General features: G+C 41.4%; 1 protein-coding gene across 6 annotated transcripts in view; it reads left to right on the top strand.

Annotated features, from left to right (window-relative positions):
* The window catches only part of LOC135705403 (G protein-coupled receptor kinase 1), a 400362-nt gene extending 382994 nt beyond the window's left edge, over positions 1 to 17368 (top strand). For all 6 annotated transcript variants that reach the window (XM_065227160.1, XM_065227152.1, XM_065227147.1 and 3 more), the window contains one exon: positions 14939 to 17368. In XM_065227160.1, the coding sequence (XP_065083232.1) occupies positions 14939 to 15172 (234 nt within the window). In that variant the 3' untranslated portion in view covers positions 15173 to 17368. The remainder of the gene's footprint in view (positions 1 to 14938) is intronic.
* The last annotated feature ends 1463 nt before the right edge of the window (positions 17369 to 18831 follow it).

Raw genomic sequence — 18831 nt, 5'->3', positions numbered from 1 at the left:
AATAGCAATGTCGACTTCCTTGGTGTTGAGGAAATCGAGTAGCTCTTTATGCTTGTTCGTCAAGCGAGCAAGCGTTCCAATTTGCAATTAATAGCTTCACGGTCCATACTTGGTGACGAGTGAAAAGGCAGCATGAAGCTGTTGAGATCGAGTCTTGCAGGTTCACAGGATGACGATCACCTCTGCAACCAGCATTACTAGTTCTTCCAATGTGAAAGGAGATTCGTCAACTGAATCGCTTGAGGCAACACGGGCATACGATAGATCAGGCACCGGGTGATGGGTAGCGGTGGGAGATTTGGGACCAGGCGACGAGGCTGGATTGCCGGGTATTGTTCATCCGTGATGGCTGGTGGTGTACGTTTGTTTCGATGTCGGCCTGGCTGGTTGCTAGTTGCCACCTTCTTTCTGATGTTGATGAATTCTGTTCGCTTGGGGAAGTCTCGAGTAGTGTCGTGTGGGCCATAGCACACTTGTCGCAGCGTGGTTTCATATGACAGTTCTTCGTGCCATGGACGAAGGAGAAGCAGCTTGTGCGTTGGGTCACATCACGGTGTTGCGTGTCGATAATGTCCTGAAACAGGTCACGTATGTTGCTCTTCAGCGCAGCAAGGGTGGTGGAGCCCTTCATGAAGTGGACCAGAAACAGCTGGTCACGATAGTTGGTATTGGGCATAGTCCGTCGATTTATTGGGTGGACTGCCTCTGGTTTTAATCCGAGCCTCACCAGTTCATCTTTTACGGCAGCCGCTTCATACGATGGCAGTCCCCGTAAAACAACCTTCAATGGTTTCATCGAAGGCAAATCGTGGGTGTAAAACTCCACTGTGCTGTTCTTGAGCAGGTCACCGACAGACTTGTATTGCTGTAGGCTGGAGCACATGATCTTTGTTCCAACGCTACAGATCTTGAATCGCGGGAACAATTTGCGTTTTGCCAGCTCATCCCTAAGCTGGGCGACGTCTTTCAACGGGGTAAACAGCGGGGGAATCCACTCTTTTTTGACAATTTCAGCGGCGTCACCACCACCATTTTCTACCTCGAGCACCGACAATTGGTTGCTCTGTAGTAGCCGATTTGCTGCGTCATCCGAAGCACGCTGGCATCCGTTTGGGCCTTCTTACTAGGGCAGATAACCAAGCTGCTTGGTGTGAATCGAAAGTTTGTCTGGCGATGCAAAAAAACGATTTGAGGATGGAAGTGGAGCTTTAAGAAGATCTGTGTCAGGGAGACCCCGTTCTGTTCGGACACGGGCGTTGATAAAGGGGGTGGCCAAACAGTTGGAAGGGTTGTATACTAGATACGACCGCATGGTTGGCGTTGGATAACGTCTGTTATGTGTTGTACTTAATTGTGTATAGGGGAATTTACGTATTCTCGTCAATCTAAGCAGCGTCTGCACTTCTACTAGCATTTTCTCAGCGTCACGCACATATATGATGTGTCTGTTTGTTTACATTCATCTGCTGCTTGCTTCTCTATCCATTCCAATCGACAGAATTTTTCAAAACGTTTTGAAAGCGTTTTTACAACGCTCCAAACTTCTCAGGTGAGTGTGACTATTGTCGGCAGTCTCTTTTTCTTCGGCAACCTTCCCATTAGAACTGCGTGTTAACCAGCTGTTCTATTATCGGCAACTCGAAATCAACCTCATTTTGTAGTGCGTATGCTTTATTTGAAGAAAAATGTAGCATTACTGGATTGCTCGATCGTTCAAATATAATCAGATTGAAGCTGAAAGGCTAAACAATCGTTTGGACACATTCAGGGAAGTGCGTTGATGGGAAAACATAGTGAAATTAACGTTTAAATTTTGGTTGCCGAAAACAGTCAATGGGTGCCGAAGCCAACATTTACCCTATTATATTTTAGGAATATTCCTTAATAACTCTTTTGCGAAAGTTTGGTGGCCTGTAAAGGGCCGTTTTGTTGGGTTGACGCTTATATAGTAGAACAGAAAATATCAGAGGTGTCAGATACTCGCATCTGATGTCTTGGTTGGAGAAAGTATAAGAATATAATTATTATTATTATTATCTCTATTTAGGAGATTTTCAGACGCAGGCTGGTTCATCTCCGGTATAAGAATATAAAAAAAAATCAATCGATTTTCACCATCTTTAGACAATGGTTTACTTTTAACAATTTTTCAATAGTTTACAGAATGAAATCAATAGTTTTGAAACATTCAGCAAATTGCTAGAAATATTTCCAATCGATTGATGCCATTATCTCGTAAATCTATTGAGAGACGGTTGCGTTATTATCGTTCAAAATCTTTTAATTTTTCGTAACGCATTCAAAATGACTGTTTTCAATTTTGTACCCCCGTATGTTGCCGAAAGACGTTATCCAACGTCAAAAAATTCGTTGGAGTCCGGTAAGGTATATGAACCAAATGACCAAGGACTATCAGGTGTCGCGTATGACGATGCAAACCGTGGTTAAAAAGGATCTTGGCTTCTATCCTTCTAAACTGCAACAACGTCAACTTCTTTCAGCAGCAAAAAAGGAGCTGCTGGAAAGAATTAAAATCCTGAAGAAGTGGCTCGTGGATAACCCTGACGTCGTGGTGATTTATTCGGATGAGAAACTATTTGACGTCGCAAATTCAACCGGCAAAATGACAGTGTGCTATGCAAGCATCGGAGTTTGGCTGATCGCAACAACAAATTCGTCTACAGAGCGCAAAAACCAGAATTGGTGACGAATTGGGAAGCAGTTGCATCGAATGGGAAAAAAATCTCCTGTTTTTCGCATTCAGGGTGGGGTAAAAATAAACCAGGAGGTATATCTGGACTTTTTACAACAGAAGGTGTTGCCGTGGGTTCTGTTTCGTATATGGTTCAGAGTAAAAGGCTTTGTGAGTCTTTCCTTCACAAAGAGCTTTATTATACTGACTGGAGCGGGAATCAAGATAGTAGTAAAAAGGTGTGAAGGGGGTGAAGCAAATATGTATATATACCGGAATGTAACAGGTCCAGCCGGAGTTCACAGGCACAGAGCTTTGCTTCACCCAAACGCGTTCAAGCGTGGCGTCAACAGAACTTCGATCATTTTTGGTTGAAGGAAATGTGGCCTCCAAGGGGTGAGAAAGCTTTACTCTGAGCTGCTCTTTTGCTGCGAGAAACTCGCGAGTAGCTCAATGTACCTCAAAATTCAATCGACGTTCATAGATTTTTTTTTCTCTCTGCTTACTCCTTTTACTCTCTTTGAAAAGATTTATCTCATAATAGACGTCAGTTTTGTTTGTAAACATAGTAAGATTGTTCAGATCTGCTATTCAAACGATGTGAACTCCAGTACCACTTGGATCAAAAGAATGATTCCACAGGGGGCCTCCGTCAACAGCTGCTGCAACTGTTTTGGAAGTGATATTTGTTGGTATTCTTCCGTCTCTTAAAGCTGGAGCTGGAGGTAGGTGAAGGCAGGCTAGGCAACCAGAGGAATAGTTTTCAGATGCACACCGAAGATAACGCGAAATCACCGGTATAGAAGAGACCAGAGTATCCAGTGCAGGCGCCACTGCCGAAGCCAGTGAGTACGATCCTCGATCGTCGTCCGGACTTTAATCCCATCATTGATTTACTGGACGAAATCGATTCCTGCATATGTTTCAGAAAGAGAGGAAGGAAAGAGCGATCTGAAGATTTTCAATAGTAAATCTGATCTGACCATTTACAGGATCATCGCTATGGTCTTTGCCGACGAGAAACTGGAAAAAGAAACATGCTCCGGATATAATACATAATAGAAAAAATACACAATTCTAGATTAAGCTGGAATTAGGGAGTAACAGCTTTTGTAAACAATGACGTCTCTCGATGATTTCTAGAAAACCAAGGCTCGCCTACTCAAATCAACGACACCATCGTGTAGAGGAAGACCTCCCCTTCACGTTGGTTATGTATGTTTTCGTAGGCGTGCCTTGAGTTTCGAGAAATCATCGAGAGAAGTCATTGTTTACAAAAGCTGTTACGCCCTAATTCCAGCGCTATCAAGAATTGAACTAACGAAAAAAAAACATTGTTTTTTTTTCTGAAAGAAAATATAGACTTCCGTCAACGGCCGCAGAAGAATCTTGGTGGTGTATCGCACCATATCACGATGACCATTCCTCGCCGATAGCTTGAAGTAGCCGGACGTAGTTTGTTCGTGTCTCCGTTGCGGGTATTGGTTTCGTAGCCGGTGGAGTTTTTTTTCCCACCATAGTGGTTTTTTATATCGCGCGTTTTACCTACCGTGGACGAAGTTCAGTGCCCAAGGCAACCGCAGTCAGCAGAGGAAGTAGCCACCTTTAGCGACGCTATAGGTGGACTATCATCTCACCGTCATCGTCTCATCACCACTCCAAAGCAGCAAGCAACAACAACAAAGCAGCAAACGGAGTGGCTGCACCAGCTCACACAGCCGGCACCGGCCGGTGTTAAGTATACTATACAATAGTCTTCTCTAGCCCATTGCCGCGCTTTTGTTATAAAATTTTGCGCGTGGCTTTGCCCTCTCCCCTGATAGGGTTGTGAGGGCTATAGTGGTGCAACTTCTTGCAACTAGTGAAACGTTTTTTTTTTTTTTTTTTTTGATAATTTTGTTTTTGTTTTGCTTGGTTGTTTATACACTGGGCAACAAAATATTAACATCTAGTAGTTAAGTAGTTTAATTGGTGAAGGGTTTTTTTTTGTAGTTTTTTTTCCTTTCCTTTTTAAGCGGTTGTGCACCGCTTTTGAGCAACATTCATGGCGTCTTCGGATACCTACGTTGCGCGAACTAGATACTACCAACCGTCTTCGAAAGGACCATGGGTTGTCTTTTTTCGGCCTAAAAATAAACCTTTGAAAACTCTCGACATTTCGAGAGACTTGCTGCGGAAGTATCCGGGAATCTTGGTACATAAGAAGAGATTCAATAAACTGCGTGTAGAAGCACCGACTTATGATGTGGCAAATAAAATTGCTGAACATGAGCTGTTTAGTGTTGAGTACAACATCTACATCCCTTCTCGAGATGTGGAGATAGAAGGTGTGGTCTCCGACGCGAGTCTGAGTGTCGAGGATTTAAAACGAGCATCGGGTTGCTTCAAAAACTCGAAAATCGGTCAGCAGGTACAGATACTGGATGTTAGGCAACTGCATTCAGTATCTTTGCAAGATGGCAAGAAAGTTTATCAGCATTCAGACTCGTTTCGGGTGACTTTCGCTGGTTCAGTTCTCCCAAACTTTGTCAAAGTTAATGGTGCTTTTTTTCCGGTGCGGTTGTTTGTACAGAGGGTATATAATTGTACCAACTGCAAAAGGCTGGGACACTCAGCCAGCCATTGCGGCAACAAAACTCGTTGTGGCAAATGTGGTGAAAACCACAAAGAGGATTCTTGCCACAAAGAATCAGTAAAATGCGCTTATTGTGGCGAGAATCCTCACCCCTTGCAGGAGTGCCCGATGTACAAGCAGCACTCCGTTAAAGTGCAGCGTTCAATCTCTGGTCGCTCCAAGCAGTCATATGCACAAATGGTGAAGGCTGCATCAGCCGTCCAAGATGAAAATCAATTTTCGATTTTGTCAGCTGAAGAATCGGACTCTGACTCATCGGATGAAGGTGATTCTACGGTGGTACACGCACCTTCAAAAATGGACAGATCCGCAAAAAGAAAATGCCCCTCCCCGAAAGTGCGCCGTAAGAAAACTAAAATCACCTCCAGAAGATTGCCAAATTCCCAGGGTAATGGGGATGAAAAAACAAAATCGAAGGCTCCTGCTGATCCAATCCCTGGATGCAGCAAGAATTATCCGCCATTGTCCAACAAAGATAAAAAAAATAAAAAAGCTGCTCCTCAAACTTCTCAAAAGAAATCCAAGTCCGAACGAGGTTTGCTAGCTTTTTCGGACATTGTGGAATTCATATTAAACATGTTCAACATACAAGACCCTCTAAGAAGCTTAGTTTCTGCCTTGCTTCCAACGTTAGAATCATATCTTAAGCAATTGACTGTTTCATGGCCCCTCCTTGCATCAATCATATCTTTCGATGGATAATTCGTCGAACGAGGTTGAAGATATGATGACTGTGCTACAGTGGAACGTCCGTAGTCTAGTGCCTAAACTACAGGGTAGGCCTTAATAACTGACGCACTTTTTTGCTTCAGTGTAAAGTTCTTCTGGATTATGCGAGAGCTATCTGGTGGCTAACACATGAAAGAGTGACTGATTAAAATGTAAACCAACTACTGTGCGCTATATTACATTAACAGGAAGTGCCTCAGTTAGAGATGGATTTCAAAAGAAAACGGATTTTGCAGTTGCATTTGGAGGGTAAGCGTCCTTACCAGATATTGGCTGAGACCAGGAAGGAAGGAATATGTCGCACATTAATCGACCGGACGTTGAGAAGATGGAGGACGGAGGGGACCATCGTTCCGAAGTTAAAACCTGGTCGTCCGCGCAGCGTACGCACTAAACAGCTTGTGAAGGTAGTACGAGAACAAATTCGACGAAATCCTTGTCGATCGTCATATAAACTCGCTCAGGATCTGGCGGTTTCCAAGAAAATTATCAGATCAGTTCTCAAAGACGATTTGGGATTGGTGCCGTACAAGAAAAGAAGAATTCATGGACTTTCAGAAGCTAACAAGAAGAACCGAATTATTCGCTGTCGTGAACTGCTTCGCCAACACGGTGATTCCTTGATCGTGTATTCGGACGAAAAAAACTTCGTATTGCAGCAAAGTTTCAACGCTCAAAACGACAGGGTTATGCAGCGACGATTCAGGATATCCCTTCTTCAATTCGCGGAGTTCAACGATTCCAAAATCATACTTCTGTCATGGTGCGGGGAGCGATTTCTGCAGAAGGTCGTCTACCACTGCTTTTTATTAACAAATGAGTGAAAATCAACGCGGCTTACTATGTAAGAGAGGTTCTTGAGTACCATTTGAAGAAGCATGCTTCAACGATGTTCGGTAACCGCAAATGGGTGTTCCAGCAGGATTCTGCCCCGTCCCATGGAGCAAAGATTACCCAAGCATGGTGTACCGCAAATTTGCCAGATTTCATTCCTAAGGAGTTATGGCCAGCTTCTTCGTCAAATGCAAACCCTCTGGATTTCTCTATATGGGGAATCATGGAAGCACATTTTCGGGATCTTAAGCCAATGGGAATAGAAAAATTCAAGGCTACTATACAGAAGATATGGGATGAAATTCCCGAAAATCAGGTGCGTGCCGCTTGTAACGCCTTTCCGAAGCGACTAAGGGCAATGGTTAAAGCAAAAGGTGATAAAATCGAAAAGTAAATATGTACATTTAAACTATAAAATGTAATAAAGCGAATAGAAGAGAACCATTAAAATCATTTGTCTTTCCTTGGGAGATCCGATCCTTAATTCATGCGTCACTTCTTTGGGCCTACCCTGTAGACTCGTTCAAATTTTTACTTCACAATTCTGATTGTGATATATTTGCTCTCTGTGAAACATGGCTTTTTTCCGATAAAGAACTCAACTTCCACGATTTTAACATTATTCGCCTGGATAGAGACGATTTTTATGGAGGAGTACTTTTAGGGATCAAAAAGTGCTACCCTTTCTACAAAATTTCCCTTCCTGCTCTATCCGGCGTCGAAATCGTTGCTTGCCAAATAAATGTGAAGAACAAAGATCTTTGCATAGCTTCAGTATACATTCCACCAAGAACCTCCATTAGCCGTAGTCAACTCTGGAATCTAGTTTCGATTCTTCCATCCCCAGTATTAATTCTGGGTGATATGAACTCCCATGGTACTGGGTGGGGCGATCTATATGACGACAATAGAGCGGCTATTTTTTACGATTTATGTGACGATTTCAATTTGACTATTTTGAACACTGGTGAAGCGACACGTATAGCAAAACCTCCGGCTCGAGAAAGCCGACTCGACCTATCTTTGTGTTCAAGATCGCTATCATTGGATTGTCAGTGGAAGGTTATCAATGATCCCCATGGTAGCGATCATTTGCCAATCATCATTTCAATTAAGTGTGGCCCTCACTCTGCAGAACCATCTCGGGTTCCATTGAGGCCGATGAAACCAAGTAGGCACTCATCTTATTTCCTTTCAAAGGTAAGGGAGCAGATGAGTGTGCTGGTCGAAAGATCATATATGATTACCTTTGTATGGGTCCCCTCACATTGCTCAATCCCAGGCAATGAGAAGGCGGACTCTCTCGCAAAGATGGGCGCGCAGGAAGGCGAATTGTATGACAGGCAAATTTCACACGATGAATTTTACCATTTAGTGCGTCAGAGTACCTTTTCGAGTTGGCAAACCGATTGGGACACTGGAAATCTTGGACGGTGGTTACATTCAATTATTCCTAATGTTTCTTCGAGAGCGTGGTTTAAAGGCTTGGGCTTAAGTCGTGACTTCATTCGCGTGATGAGTAGACTTATGTCCAACCACTACTCGCTAGATGCTCATCTCAATAGAATAAACCTCGTGGACAGCAACATCTGTCGGTGTGGAAACGGTTACGATGACATCGAACACGCAGTTTGGCAATGTACGGATAATGACGCCGCCAGAGAGCGACTTTTGAATACCCTCGAGGCCCAAGGAAGACAACCCTATGTTCCTGTCAGAGACGTGCTGGCAACCCGTGATCTCTGCTATATGCAGTCCGTTTATGTTTTTCTTCAAATGTCTAGTATAAGAATTTAATTCCTTTAGTCTTTTGTCTCTCTTTATTAGTTTTTGTTTGTCTTGTCCCCCCGTCTCGATGAGTCTCATCGTCGCCCACTGGTCACCCACCATAGCCGGTCGAACACCGGACGAAGCTAGAACAGCACTACCGTTCATACTGGCGACAACGCTCTGATGAGACAACGAAACCCTACCCCAAGCTCCTCCCCTGATCCTATCCTTCGAAAATGTACCCTTCTAACCTCGAGTAAGCCGCGAGTAATCGGCCCAACTCCTACTAGACATAGAATTAAGTGAATTTTGTTACACACAGTGAACAATGAATTATCGGCTCCGTAAAGCTAACGCGATTGAGCCTTCCAAATAAACGAACTAGATAAAAAAAAAATCACGATGATCCAGAAGGCACATCAGTAGCACCAGAAATGGGATAGTGCCTGCTGGCAGCAGAACGTCACCGTAGTAATCCAGAGCTCGGATCGCAGTTTTATACAGGGAAGGTTGTTCAGCAATGGTAACGGGATCGCTTCAACTAGTATCAGATGACGTACGGGTACATATGACGTACGGGAAGTATTTGGTCCGGCGGATTGACCGGCGGAAGCGAAAAATGAGAAAGCAAATGACACTGATTTTGCTCACTGAGCGATGTGAGTTACTCGAGGTGCCTCAAAAGCAACTCTGAAATTGCTCATGAGCTGTCTTGCCCCTTGGTGGCTTCCAAAAGGTTGTAACGACATTTTGACATCAATTAATCTTTAAAAGTTGTATTTCTAAATAAAGTAATTAAATTCAATTAAAGCACGGATACCACTTACCAAAAATTGCTTACTTCTATGGGTGTGCCGCTGTATCCAAACTATTACGTAAAGCTCTATTTTTACGCGCTGCGCCACCTATCTTTGAAATTAGTAACCTGAGAAATATTTCGGCATGAAAAGCTTTGATAAAAAGACGATTAAGGTTCAAGTTCTTAAAGTAGCATACCTGTTGGCGGATTGACCTGATCTAAATTAATTAATTACTGCGCAATTTCTCACCACCAATCAAACTTCAGGATCAACGGAAAATTCCATCGTTTTCGGAAATTCCAATCAGGAACCGCGTAGTAAAGCTCCTGCACATCGAGCGTAGTAAATTGCGTCTTACTTTTTGAGTCTAAACCAATTCGTGACGCGATCGAACATTTAATCTTAGTGGAGTGCTCGAATCGAAAAGATCAAAAGTGATTCTTATTGGAAAATATTTTAAAGTTCTTTTAGTCGAAGTCTAAAATCGAAGTAATTTCCGGGACAGTAAATTTAAATTTGATTCAGTGATTCAGTGCGATTTATTTAATTACAGGTTTTTTTTAAGTTATTTTGTTAAATCGACAGTTCAAAACCAATTGTGCAAAATTATTGAAATTGGTTCAGGTAAGCCAAAAAAAACTATAACTAGTTCGACCTTAAGGGAAGAAAATTAATTACCTGCGTTGAATAGGCCCTGCCCATCCAACGAGGGCGGTTTGTCTGGAGTCAGCGAATCCGGAAACTCGAAAGTTCGTCCGGAGTGCATCGAGACCGGATATTCGAGGGTTTGACCGCCGTATCTGGTCACCTCCCAGTCGAGTGAAGGTTTGACCGAAGTACCTCGGGTCACCTTCCCAGGCGAATCAAGGTTTGTCTGCAACCCAAGTCGGAACAGAAGCGGTAAGTCACTGTTTAGTAGACCCTGTGTGACGGAAGGTTTATACCCGTCCAACGACCGTTTGCGCGCGCAATATAAATTGATACTCGAGATTTTAATTGGACCTCTGTCGGTGAACGAAACTACGGTTTGCGTTCAGGCTTACTCGAGCGTGTAGCACTGCTCGAGTTCCCAATTTTTGCCCGTTTTGCCAAGTGGTACGACATCGAGCCTCGTCAACGTGCTCGTCACTCCGCTGAATACAGGGACGCATTCACCCTGAACCAGTCGATACCCACGGGTTTAGCCGAGTCCATTCGATAACGGTCAAGATAAATAATCCGCTTCTAAAAACGGGCCCGTAGCTATCGTAGTTGAAACTTTCCAGACGTCGTCGGTCTTCGTCGCCGGACCACGTGGGACCGTCACCGCGCAGAAGAAGTGTACTGTTTCCGAAGAATAAATTGACCGAAGAAAGTTGTTTGAATTTTCCTACGAATGAAAAGTATTATTCAGAGCTAGACGTGACGTCACCCACTAGAAGATAGGGTTTTCCTTTGGATATTAAACCTGATAAAGTAAATAATAATAAATTTTAAATTCTTTTGCTTACTTGTAAAGCTTGAAACAAACCTGATAATCTTATCTTTTTCTTTTCTTCCATTTTTGCGTTGAAATTATGAAACAAGACTGAATACTTCTATTTTAGTACACACTTCACCTGTTCGCGGCGAATTGTATGATTATTGGTGAATTGGTTGGTCTATTTCGCTAAGACACACACCACTACTGCTCGATATTATTGCAATAGCTAAATTGGTTCTTTTGGTACAGTAATCACTCGAGTAATACGGTTAAGTTTGCTTCATCGGTTGGGTCAATTTGTAGTTGTTCGGTTCGCTTAAAAACTGTATTGACCTGCCTTGAGAAGGCAGTCTCATGCCGGGCTATTGGTCAGAGATAACGGTCCTTCTATCTGGAGGTGGCGCATAAGCCGTTTTCTTTAGACGAGACAAGAACGTTACAAGGTAAGACAGCTAATCATGAGCAATTTTAGAGCTGCGTTTGAGGCACCTCGAGTAACTCACCTTGCTCAGTGAGCAAAATGACTGTCATTTGCTTTCTCCACTTCTCACACCGCAGCAACATATGAAGGTGCGAAGCCGAAAAGCTGCTGTCAAGCAAAACAACAACAAACAACCGACTTGATGTGGTAGAAGAACTCGATCCACCTGACCAAATACTAAAGATCCGCCAAATTATACGTACACCGCCGACCTCCGATACTCGTCGAAGCGATCCCGTTCCCATCGCTCAACAACATGCCACTAGATGAAACTGCGATCGTGAAATGGGCCGTTTTCTGCGATACACCACCGAGATTCTGCTACTGCCGTCAAAGGAAGTCTCCGTTGAAGTGGAACATAACTTCTTTAAAGAAAATATTTCATCCAGAAGAAAAAAAAAAGAAAATATTTCATCCAGAAGAAATTACATTCGGAGCATGTTTCGTTCTTCGGTTTCTCGGAAGCAAATTCTGTAGCGATTATTCTGTACTTAGTTGGATCGGATTTACTCTTAAGAATCTTCAGATCGCCAAGAACCCTTTCCTACCACTCTTTCTGAACCATCTGCAGTAGCTTGGACCGAACGCAAACACCGGTTTTCACTTCGATTTCATCGAGTATATCGATAATGGGTTTTAAGTCCGGATGAGGATCGTACTCACCGGAAACATTGGCAGCTGTGTCTTCATCGTCCTCCTCCTCTTCGACTTCAGCAGGTTGGCAGCGTTTCCTTCGGAGCTGGAATTGTAAATCGGGTGTTAATCGGTTTTTATCCAACAGGGGAGATATTTCCTATGTATGCCAGTGATTTCCCACAACGATTTCACGTTCTCCTCGGTGGACATCTGAAAACGATTCGTGTGGTTATTTTACGAGGACAAATTGTATATACCTACAGTTAATTCATATTCAATGTTTTGAAACGGAGGAATACGAACAAAAAGCAGCTCCAAAACAATAACAGCAGCAACAGCAGCCAATCAGCACAGAGAAGCAGATGAAAATCCACGCCAATGCGCCTTGGCGTAGCTAATGGGGGTGCCTAGGGTGCCTGGCTCACTCCAGAATGATCCACGCTCGCTTCAGATTTTTTTTTTGAGATGCTAATACCAACAATTTAAGTTATATAAATCTTCAAAAAATTCTGGAGGGGGCTTAGATCATTCTGGAGGGGGCACCCCCATTAGCTACGCCATGGCCAATGCATTTCGAAGCTTTTCCAGCATCGTTCAAGCCATTTTCAGAACAAAATCTGGAATTCACATCGTTTCAATAGCCGAACAATTCTATTTTGTTTACAAACAAGACTTACGTCTAATATGTTAAAGCGATAAACGGAGTAACCAGACAAAAACATCGATGAACGTCGATTAAATTTTGAGGTATAGTGAGTTACTCGCGAGTTACTCGCTGCAAAAAAGCAACTCAGAGCAAAGCCTCCTTCTTTTCCGGATATTAACCCGCTAGATATCGCGATGTGTGGCATCGTAGAAAGGGCGAGTAGTGCTAAACCAAGAAGCAATAAGGACGCTATACAAAGAGCCTGAGACGATGTTTCTGAAGAAATCGTTCGAGCCAGCTGCTCGACTGTTGCTGATTGTTTGACGAAGCTTATTCTAGCAAAAAGCTCCCATTTTAAATAAGCTGATGCTGAATAAATCTACACTTACTCTCGAATATTATGATCAATTATCGTAAAACTTACTTTTGGAATAAATGAAATATTGAGAATTTTAATGGGGACCGTTTTATTCAGCCATTTTTTTTTCAGCATCTCAGATGAATCAATTTATCAGGAAAAATAAAAAGTGTTCCGCTTCCTATGTTTATGTCACTATTGTTGACGTTCTCCTATTCCCCACCAGAGGTTGAATCGATCGCTTAGTTTCTATTAAAAAGGTTTATGGAGGCGCATGGTAGTTTTGAAGCAAAAACATAAGACTTATTATTTTATAAAAAAAATATATTTCAAAAACGCAATATACTGCCTTCCTGGATTTGTTATATGTTAAGTAAAAAAGTATGAGCTTTTTAAAAAAAAATAAACACGCTTTAGTTTCAAAACTGTAAAATCCATAAAAAAAATATTCTAGTATTTTAAAACTAATTTAGGGAAGTAAAGCCGTTGGTCCCCGGTTCATGAGTTGATGGGTCGATAGGTAGGGTCCAGGTGTGGGAGCTGCCTTCCTGGCACGTCGGTAGCATTGGTGCTCAGCACGGAAAACAAGATCGACGGAAAAAAACAAACCAAAGGAAAAAAAAAATTAAAACTAATTTGACCTTCAGTTTCCAATTTTTTCTCTAGATAGCTCATGTTAATACCATTGATTCGCTTCAGTAGTTCAAAAGTTATGACTTTTCTAGGTCGGGTATATAGGTAAAAAAGTTGTTTTTTTTTGACCACCCTAACTCAAGAAGGTTACCGGTCTAAAATGTTTTGATAACTAACAAATGTGCAAGGTTTGAGTGAAATCGGAGCATGTTTTTGTTTAAGTATTACTTTTTTCATGCAATGATGTATAAGAATATTATTCAGAGTATTTTTTACTGTAGAGATATCTATAGAGTAAAAATTGTTTGAAATTAACTGTGACTATCATTTATTTTTTGTTTATTTGATTACGCGGGACTTTCACTCAATTTCGGTATGATAAGTTGACATATTTTTGGGGCCTCCCTTAGCTCAGTCGGTAAAGGCGCAGCTACCAAGCAAGACCATGCAAGGGTTCGATTCCCAGTTCGGTCTAGGAATTTTTCGGGTTGGAAAATTTCTCGACTTCCCTAGGCATAGAAGTATGATTGGACTTGCCACACAATTATATCAATGCTAAAATGGTACAGGCATCGAAAGCTCTCAATTAATAACTGTGGAAGTGCATCTAGAACACTAAGTTGAGAGCACGCAATAAGCTAATATGCGATATGCAATAAGCTTGAAATGCGAAGAAGAAGAAAAATAAGAAGAAGAAATTGACATATTTAGCTTGAAAAAGATGTTTACCTACATCTTCAAATATTTAGGATTTTTTTTACTATAAAAATCCTAACTTCAAAAACAATGAAAACCATGAACTCCTAAAAATTGAATAAAATTGTAGAACAACAACTTTTGGTCAACTTATTTTTTTGGTCTAAATTTTAGAAATGTTTGCACAAAAAACGATTTAAAAGGTTTTAAACAAACATCTGAAATTTGGCTTAAAGTTGAAGTTCTACGATTTTTTGTAAATGTCTTAGTGTCCATGGTTTTCAATGATTCAAAAAATTGAATTTTTCATGAGCTTTTTAATAAAAAAAAAATCGAAAATATTTAATAAGTAACTTTTTTGTTTTTGGATTTTTGGATTTGGATTTGGATTTTTTGGATTTCTGTCTCACACGTCAATTTTTTTAAAAATATTTTTAGCTTGATTTTCTGCTACTACTAGAGATTAATGCAAATCGGAAAACGTCGAGCCGTCTTTTGGCGTGGAACTGTTCTTTATTGCCATTGTTCCCATTCGCCTAATGTGATCTTTTCTCCCCCTTTCGCAGGACGAAATCGGCCTCAAGGAGTGGTTCCTGTCGCTGCGCGGTGCCCACAAGGAAAGCCAAGAACTGCTCGGCTCGATGGCCAAGAAGGCCGGCAAAATCTACGGCACCGAACGGGACGCCTCGAAAGCGAACGTTCTGATCTCATCGTCGGCCGCCTCCAATGCCAATTCCAATGCCAATGCCTCGGCCGCCGCCGCCAGTGGCCAACGGAACGCGAATGGATCGTCCAACTAGCGGTTACTGTTGCGATCTCGGTCCTGCTTCATAGAACCGAGTCGTCTCAAGGAACCGCTGCTGAAGATGAAGTGCAAGGACACCTAAGTTTCCAGCAGTATTCTTCTTCAAGTATTGTTGTTTTGCGATATTTCGGTTTAGTTCACATCAATTTTAATACCAGTCTTTAGTTAGTTGTTGTGTTTTTCGTTTTCTTTTTTTTTCTTATTATTCGTGAGTATTTATGAAAGCATTTCTTGCTTAGTGTAGCACCTAGGCAAGCAACAACAAACGGGTTCAATCGGAACGAATTGGCTTAAACCGCGGGACATTTTCGGTGACGAAATTCTAAAGAGAGAAAAAAATCGTACTGCTAAATATGATATGAGGGACAGAAAACAAGTAACAATTGTTTTTTGACAGTGATATGAACAAAGTAACAACAAAAGAAATATTTTAATCCTTAGGAGTTATAACAATTATACACACACATACAATAAGCGATGGAGGTCCACGTTTTGTTTTTCCTATTTCGAAATGACAGGACGCGGTCAGTGCTGACTTGGATGGGATGCGGTTTTGATTTCGTTCCGCAAGCGACAAACAAAGCAAACCGTTTCGTTAACCGGAACGGCTTGCTGTGTCCGTCGCGTCGTGCGGTCATTTCATTGTTGTACTTTTTATTCGTTTGAGTATTAGTTTCGGTTTTTCATCTGTTTTGCTTTGGAACGCGAAGAAGGCAAGTCAGTATTGGGGCACACGCCGAGGCCGAAGTGCCGCTTGGATTCCTAAATCGGTTGATTTTCAAATATTCGATCGGGGACAAATGGCACTTTATATGATTAAATTGGATCAACCGATTTAGTAATGGAGTAACCCGAGGTACATGAAAGTGGAAAAATCGCCACTTCGGACTCGGTGTGGAGCAGTCGTGAAACACACAACACAAATTATAGCAAAAATAATTCCTAGGGTTAGCGAATAAATGTGTCAATTTAGTATTGTACTTCTTTATATCCGAAGAAGGAAATCATGAAAGTAATAACTTAGCGATGTTTATACAACCGGACAGATTTAATGGAAGAAAACAATAAAAAATGAAGAAAAATTAACCTTAATTACTAGGATACGATAGGCAAATGGTTTGCGCAGAGTCGTTTATTAAGATAAGAACAGAACAAACAAAACTAGGCGTAGCTATCCTAAAGTATTGTTAAAACAATCACAGCAACCATGTGACAAAGGCAACGCGATGACATGTGTCATCGTAGGCGTCGTTCATCATTCGTGTATAAAAAAAACCAAAAGAAGTAAAATGGTAGTTGTTTGTTTCAGTTTCTTTTTTCTGTTGTGAAATATTTTTCATGTAGCGATTCGGGAAAACGTCAAACTATATTCAATGTCAATCCAACCCTCACGAAAATTGGTATGTGTTACTACTACTACTACTACAACAAACTACTACTGTTATATATATTTGTATAGCAATCTAGAATCCAAGTGAGGAAACACAAACAATACTAAGCCTTTTATATGTCTGTCTGTATGTGTGTGGAGTATATTTAAAGAAGAAAAAAAAATGCAAATTAAGCCGATCAAAAGCGTAATCGTTTAGATGAACTAAATGAATACTGTTGAGTAAGCCAAAAATGAAACAATCTTTAACATTAAAGATCACGAGTGTCATCTAGTTGTTTTCCCCTTTCCAAAAGCTGTAATGATAATCGTTCCGTTTATCGTTAAGTAGGATGTCGAACAACAATGTTAGGTCCAATTGCGAGCAATAGCGGTTTGAGTTTGTGTGAAATTAGTATTCTTTTCCAATCAGACAATGACATCAACAACAATGACAATAGCAAATGCATCTTCTCCGATCGATCGATCGTAGCAACCTGGTTTTCCAGGCTGAAGTCACACTCACAAACACAAACAAACGTACGGGTGAAACCGAGAAGCTCTTCCTCTCTCCAAGTAAAAATCACGTAAAATGAATTTTATTAGAACAGATAAATTAGAGAAGCGCACGAACAATCGTTCTACTTTGACACTTAACAGAAGAACAAATTTCTACTCACTCTTATTTACAACTGTTACTAGGAAGAGAGTCAATCTAGCGAAAGCAAAACAAATAACAACCTATATAGAAACCTTTCCTCGGAAGACAAAACACAGATAAAGCCCTATTTAACAGCCCAAAAAAAAAACAGTGAAGAAAAATGTTGTTAAATACCGAGAATAATCACATTTAAACAATTGATTCAAAGTTTATTATATGCATTACGTACACACACACACATTTAAAACAATGAGAAGATTTAAAGTAACCAGCAATGCGACAAAGAATAAAAACGAAAACAAACGATAAAGAAGAAGAAATCGAAATATTAAAAGTCGTAATAATTCAGCAGCTCACTGTTATGCAACACCAAAACTTTAGAGTAGATTTGATTTCGGTTCTTTCTCATACTCAACACACACACACACTCACACACCCACGTCTAACCGAACTGCATTATTATGTACCTATACCGAAAAAAAAATGCATGCATACACACATCATCATCGCGAGTGGCACTGAAACGATGTCGAATTTATATTTTCATCCAATGGATCACAACTAGCCCAATGAGAGAAGGGTAATGAGTTGAAGAACGGAAGCTTATTTTCCCAATTTACAGAAGATTTACAGCAGAATATCGAGATTTTTTTTTGTAATTGAAAATGATCTCAATCTTTCCGTTCATGGTGGCCAATCAAGGGGGACTTTGAAGTCGAGCGATCAGTGTTTAGTCTAAACTTTGAATCACGGGTTTTTAAAAGTCGGAGAAGGAGCATGGTCCTTCGCGAATTATTACCCAAGTAACCAATAAGCCCTTCTTCTTCTTCTAGGTTTTTTTTACGCCGCTTCTTTAACGAGCGTTTTTCCGGCTCTCAATAGATGCACTTTCACAGTTATTTACCCCTTTGCCAGTGTCCAGTGATGCAAAATATCATGACACTCACGTGACACTCGTCTTCGCACCAACCGACTATCGCTGACAGATCGTTTTGTCACGCAGTGACAGTTAGAGCCATGGCCAACAACAATCATTAGTAATGGTCACTGCTCACAAGCAAAACGCTACACTCGCTGCTGATGACAAGGGATGGTCACTCTACACACTTGTTTTGCGCCAACTTTTTTATCAGTGTACCTCAGTGTGCCGCAGCTGTACCGGCAGTGCCAAAAAGTCATTGAACTGATACACCTGGACCCTACCAATCGACCCATCAACTCAACCGGGGACCTACGGCTTTACTTCCCGAAGGAAGGCGTGATCAGAGATGTTATGCCTTAGAACATGCCGGTGGCGCCGACTGAGATTGGACCCAGGCCTGCTGGGGTGAGAGGTAATTACGCTAATCACCGGCGCCGATACCTTTCAAGGTGATATAACGGCGAATGAGAACGACCCAAATTTGAGTTTAGTTATCTCAGAAATAAGAAATAAAATGCAGGAACTCAGTGATGAGTAAATTTGCCTCATGTTTTCCCAGGTTTTTCCAGTATTTTCCAGAGAAAAATTCCCGAATTTGAGAAAAGTTAAGATTGGATTCACTCAGTCTATTGGTACTACTCCGAAACTAAATAAAATTTTCGTCAATTTCCTCGTTTTCTGGCAGATTTTTTAGGTTTTCCA

The sequence above is a fragment of the Ochlerotatus camptorhynchus genome, unplaced genomic scaffold, assembly GCF_037179485.1.
Source record: "Ochlerotatus camptorhynchus isolate MF236.1 unplaced genomic scaffold, CSIRO-AGI_Acam_v1.1 ptg000022l, whole genome shotgun sequence".
Lineage (NCBI taxonomy): Eukaryota > Metazoa > Arthropoda > Insecta > Diptera > Culicidae > Ochlerotatus > Ochlerotatus camptorhynchus.
Note: the sequence above shows the minus strand (reverse complement) of the source record. Positions and strands in the feature narration are given on the sequence as shown.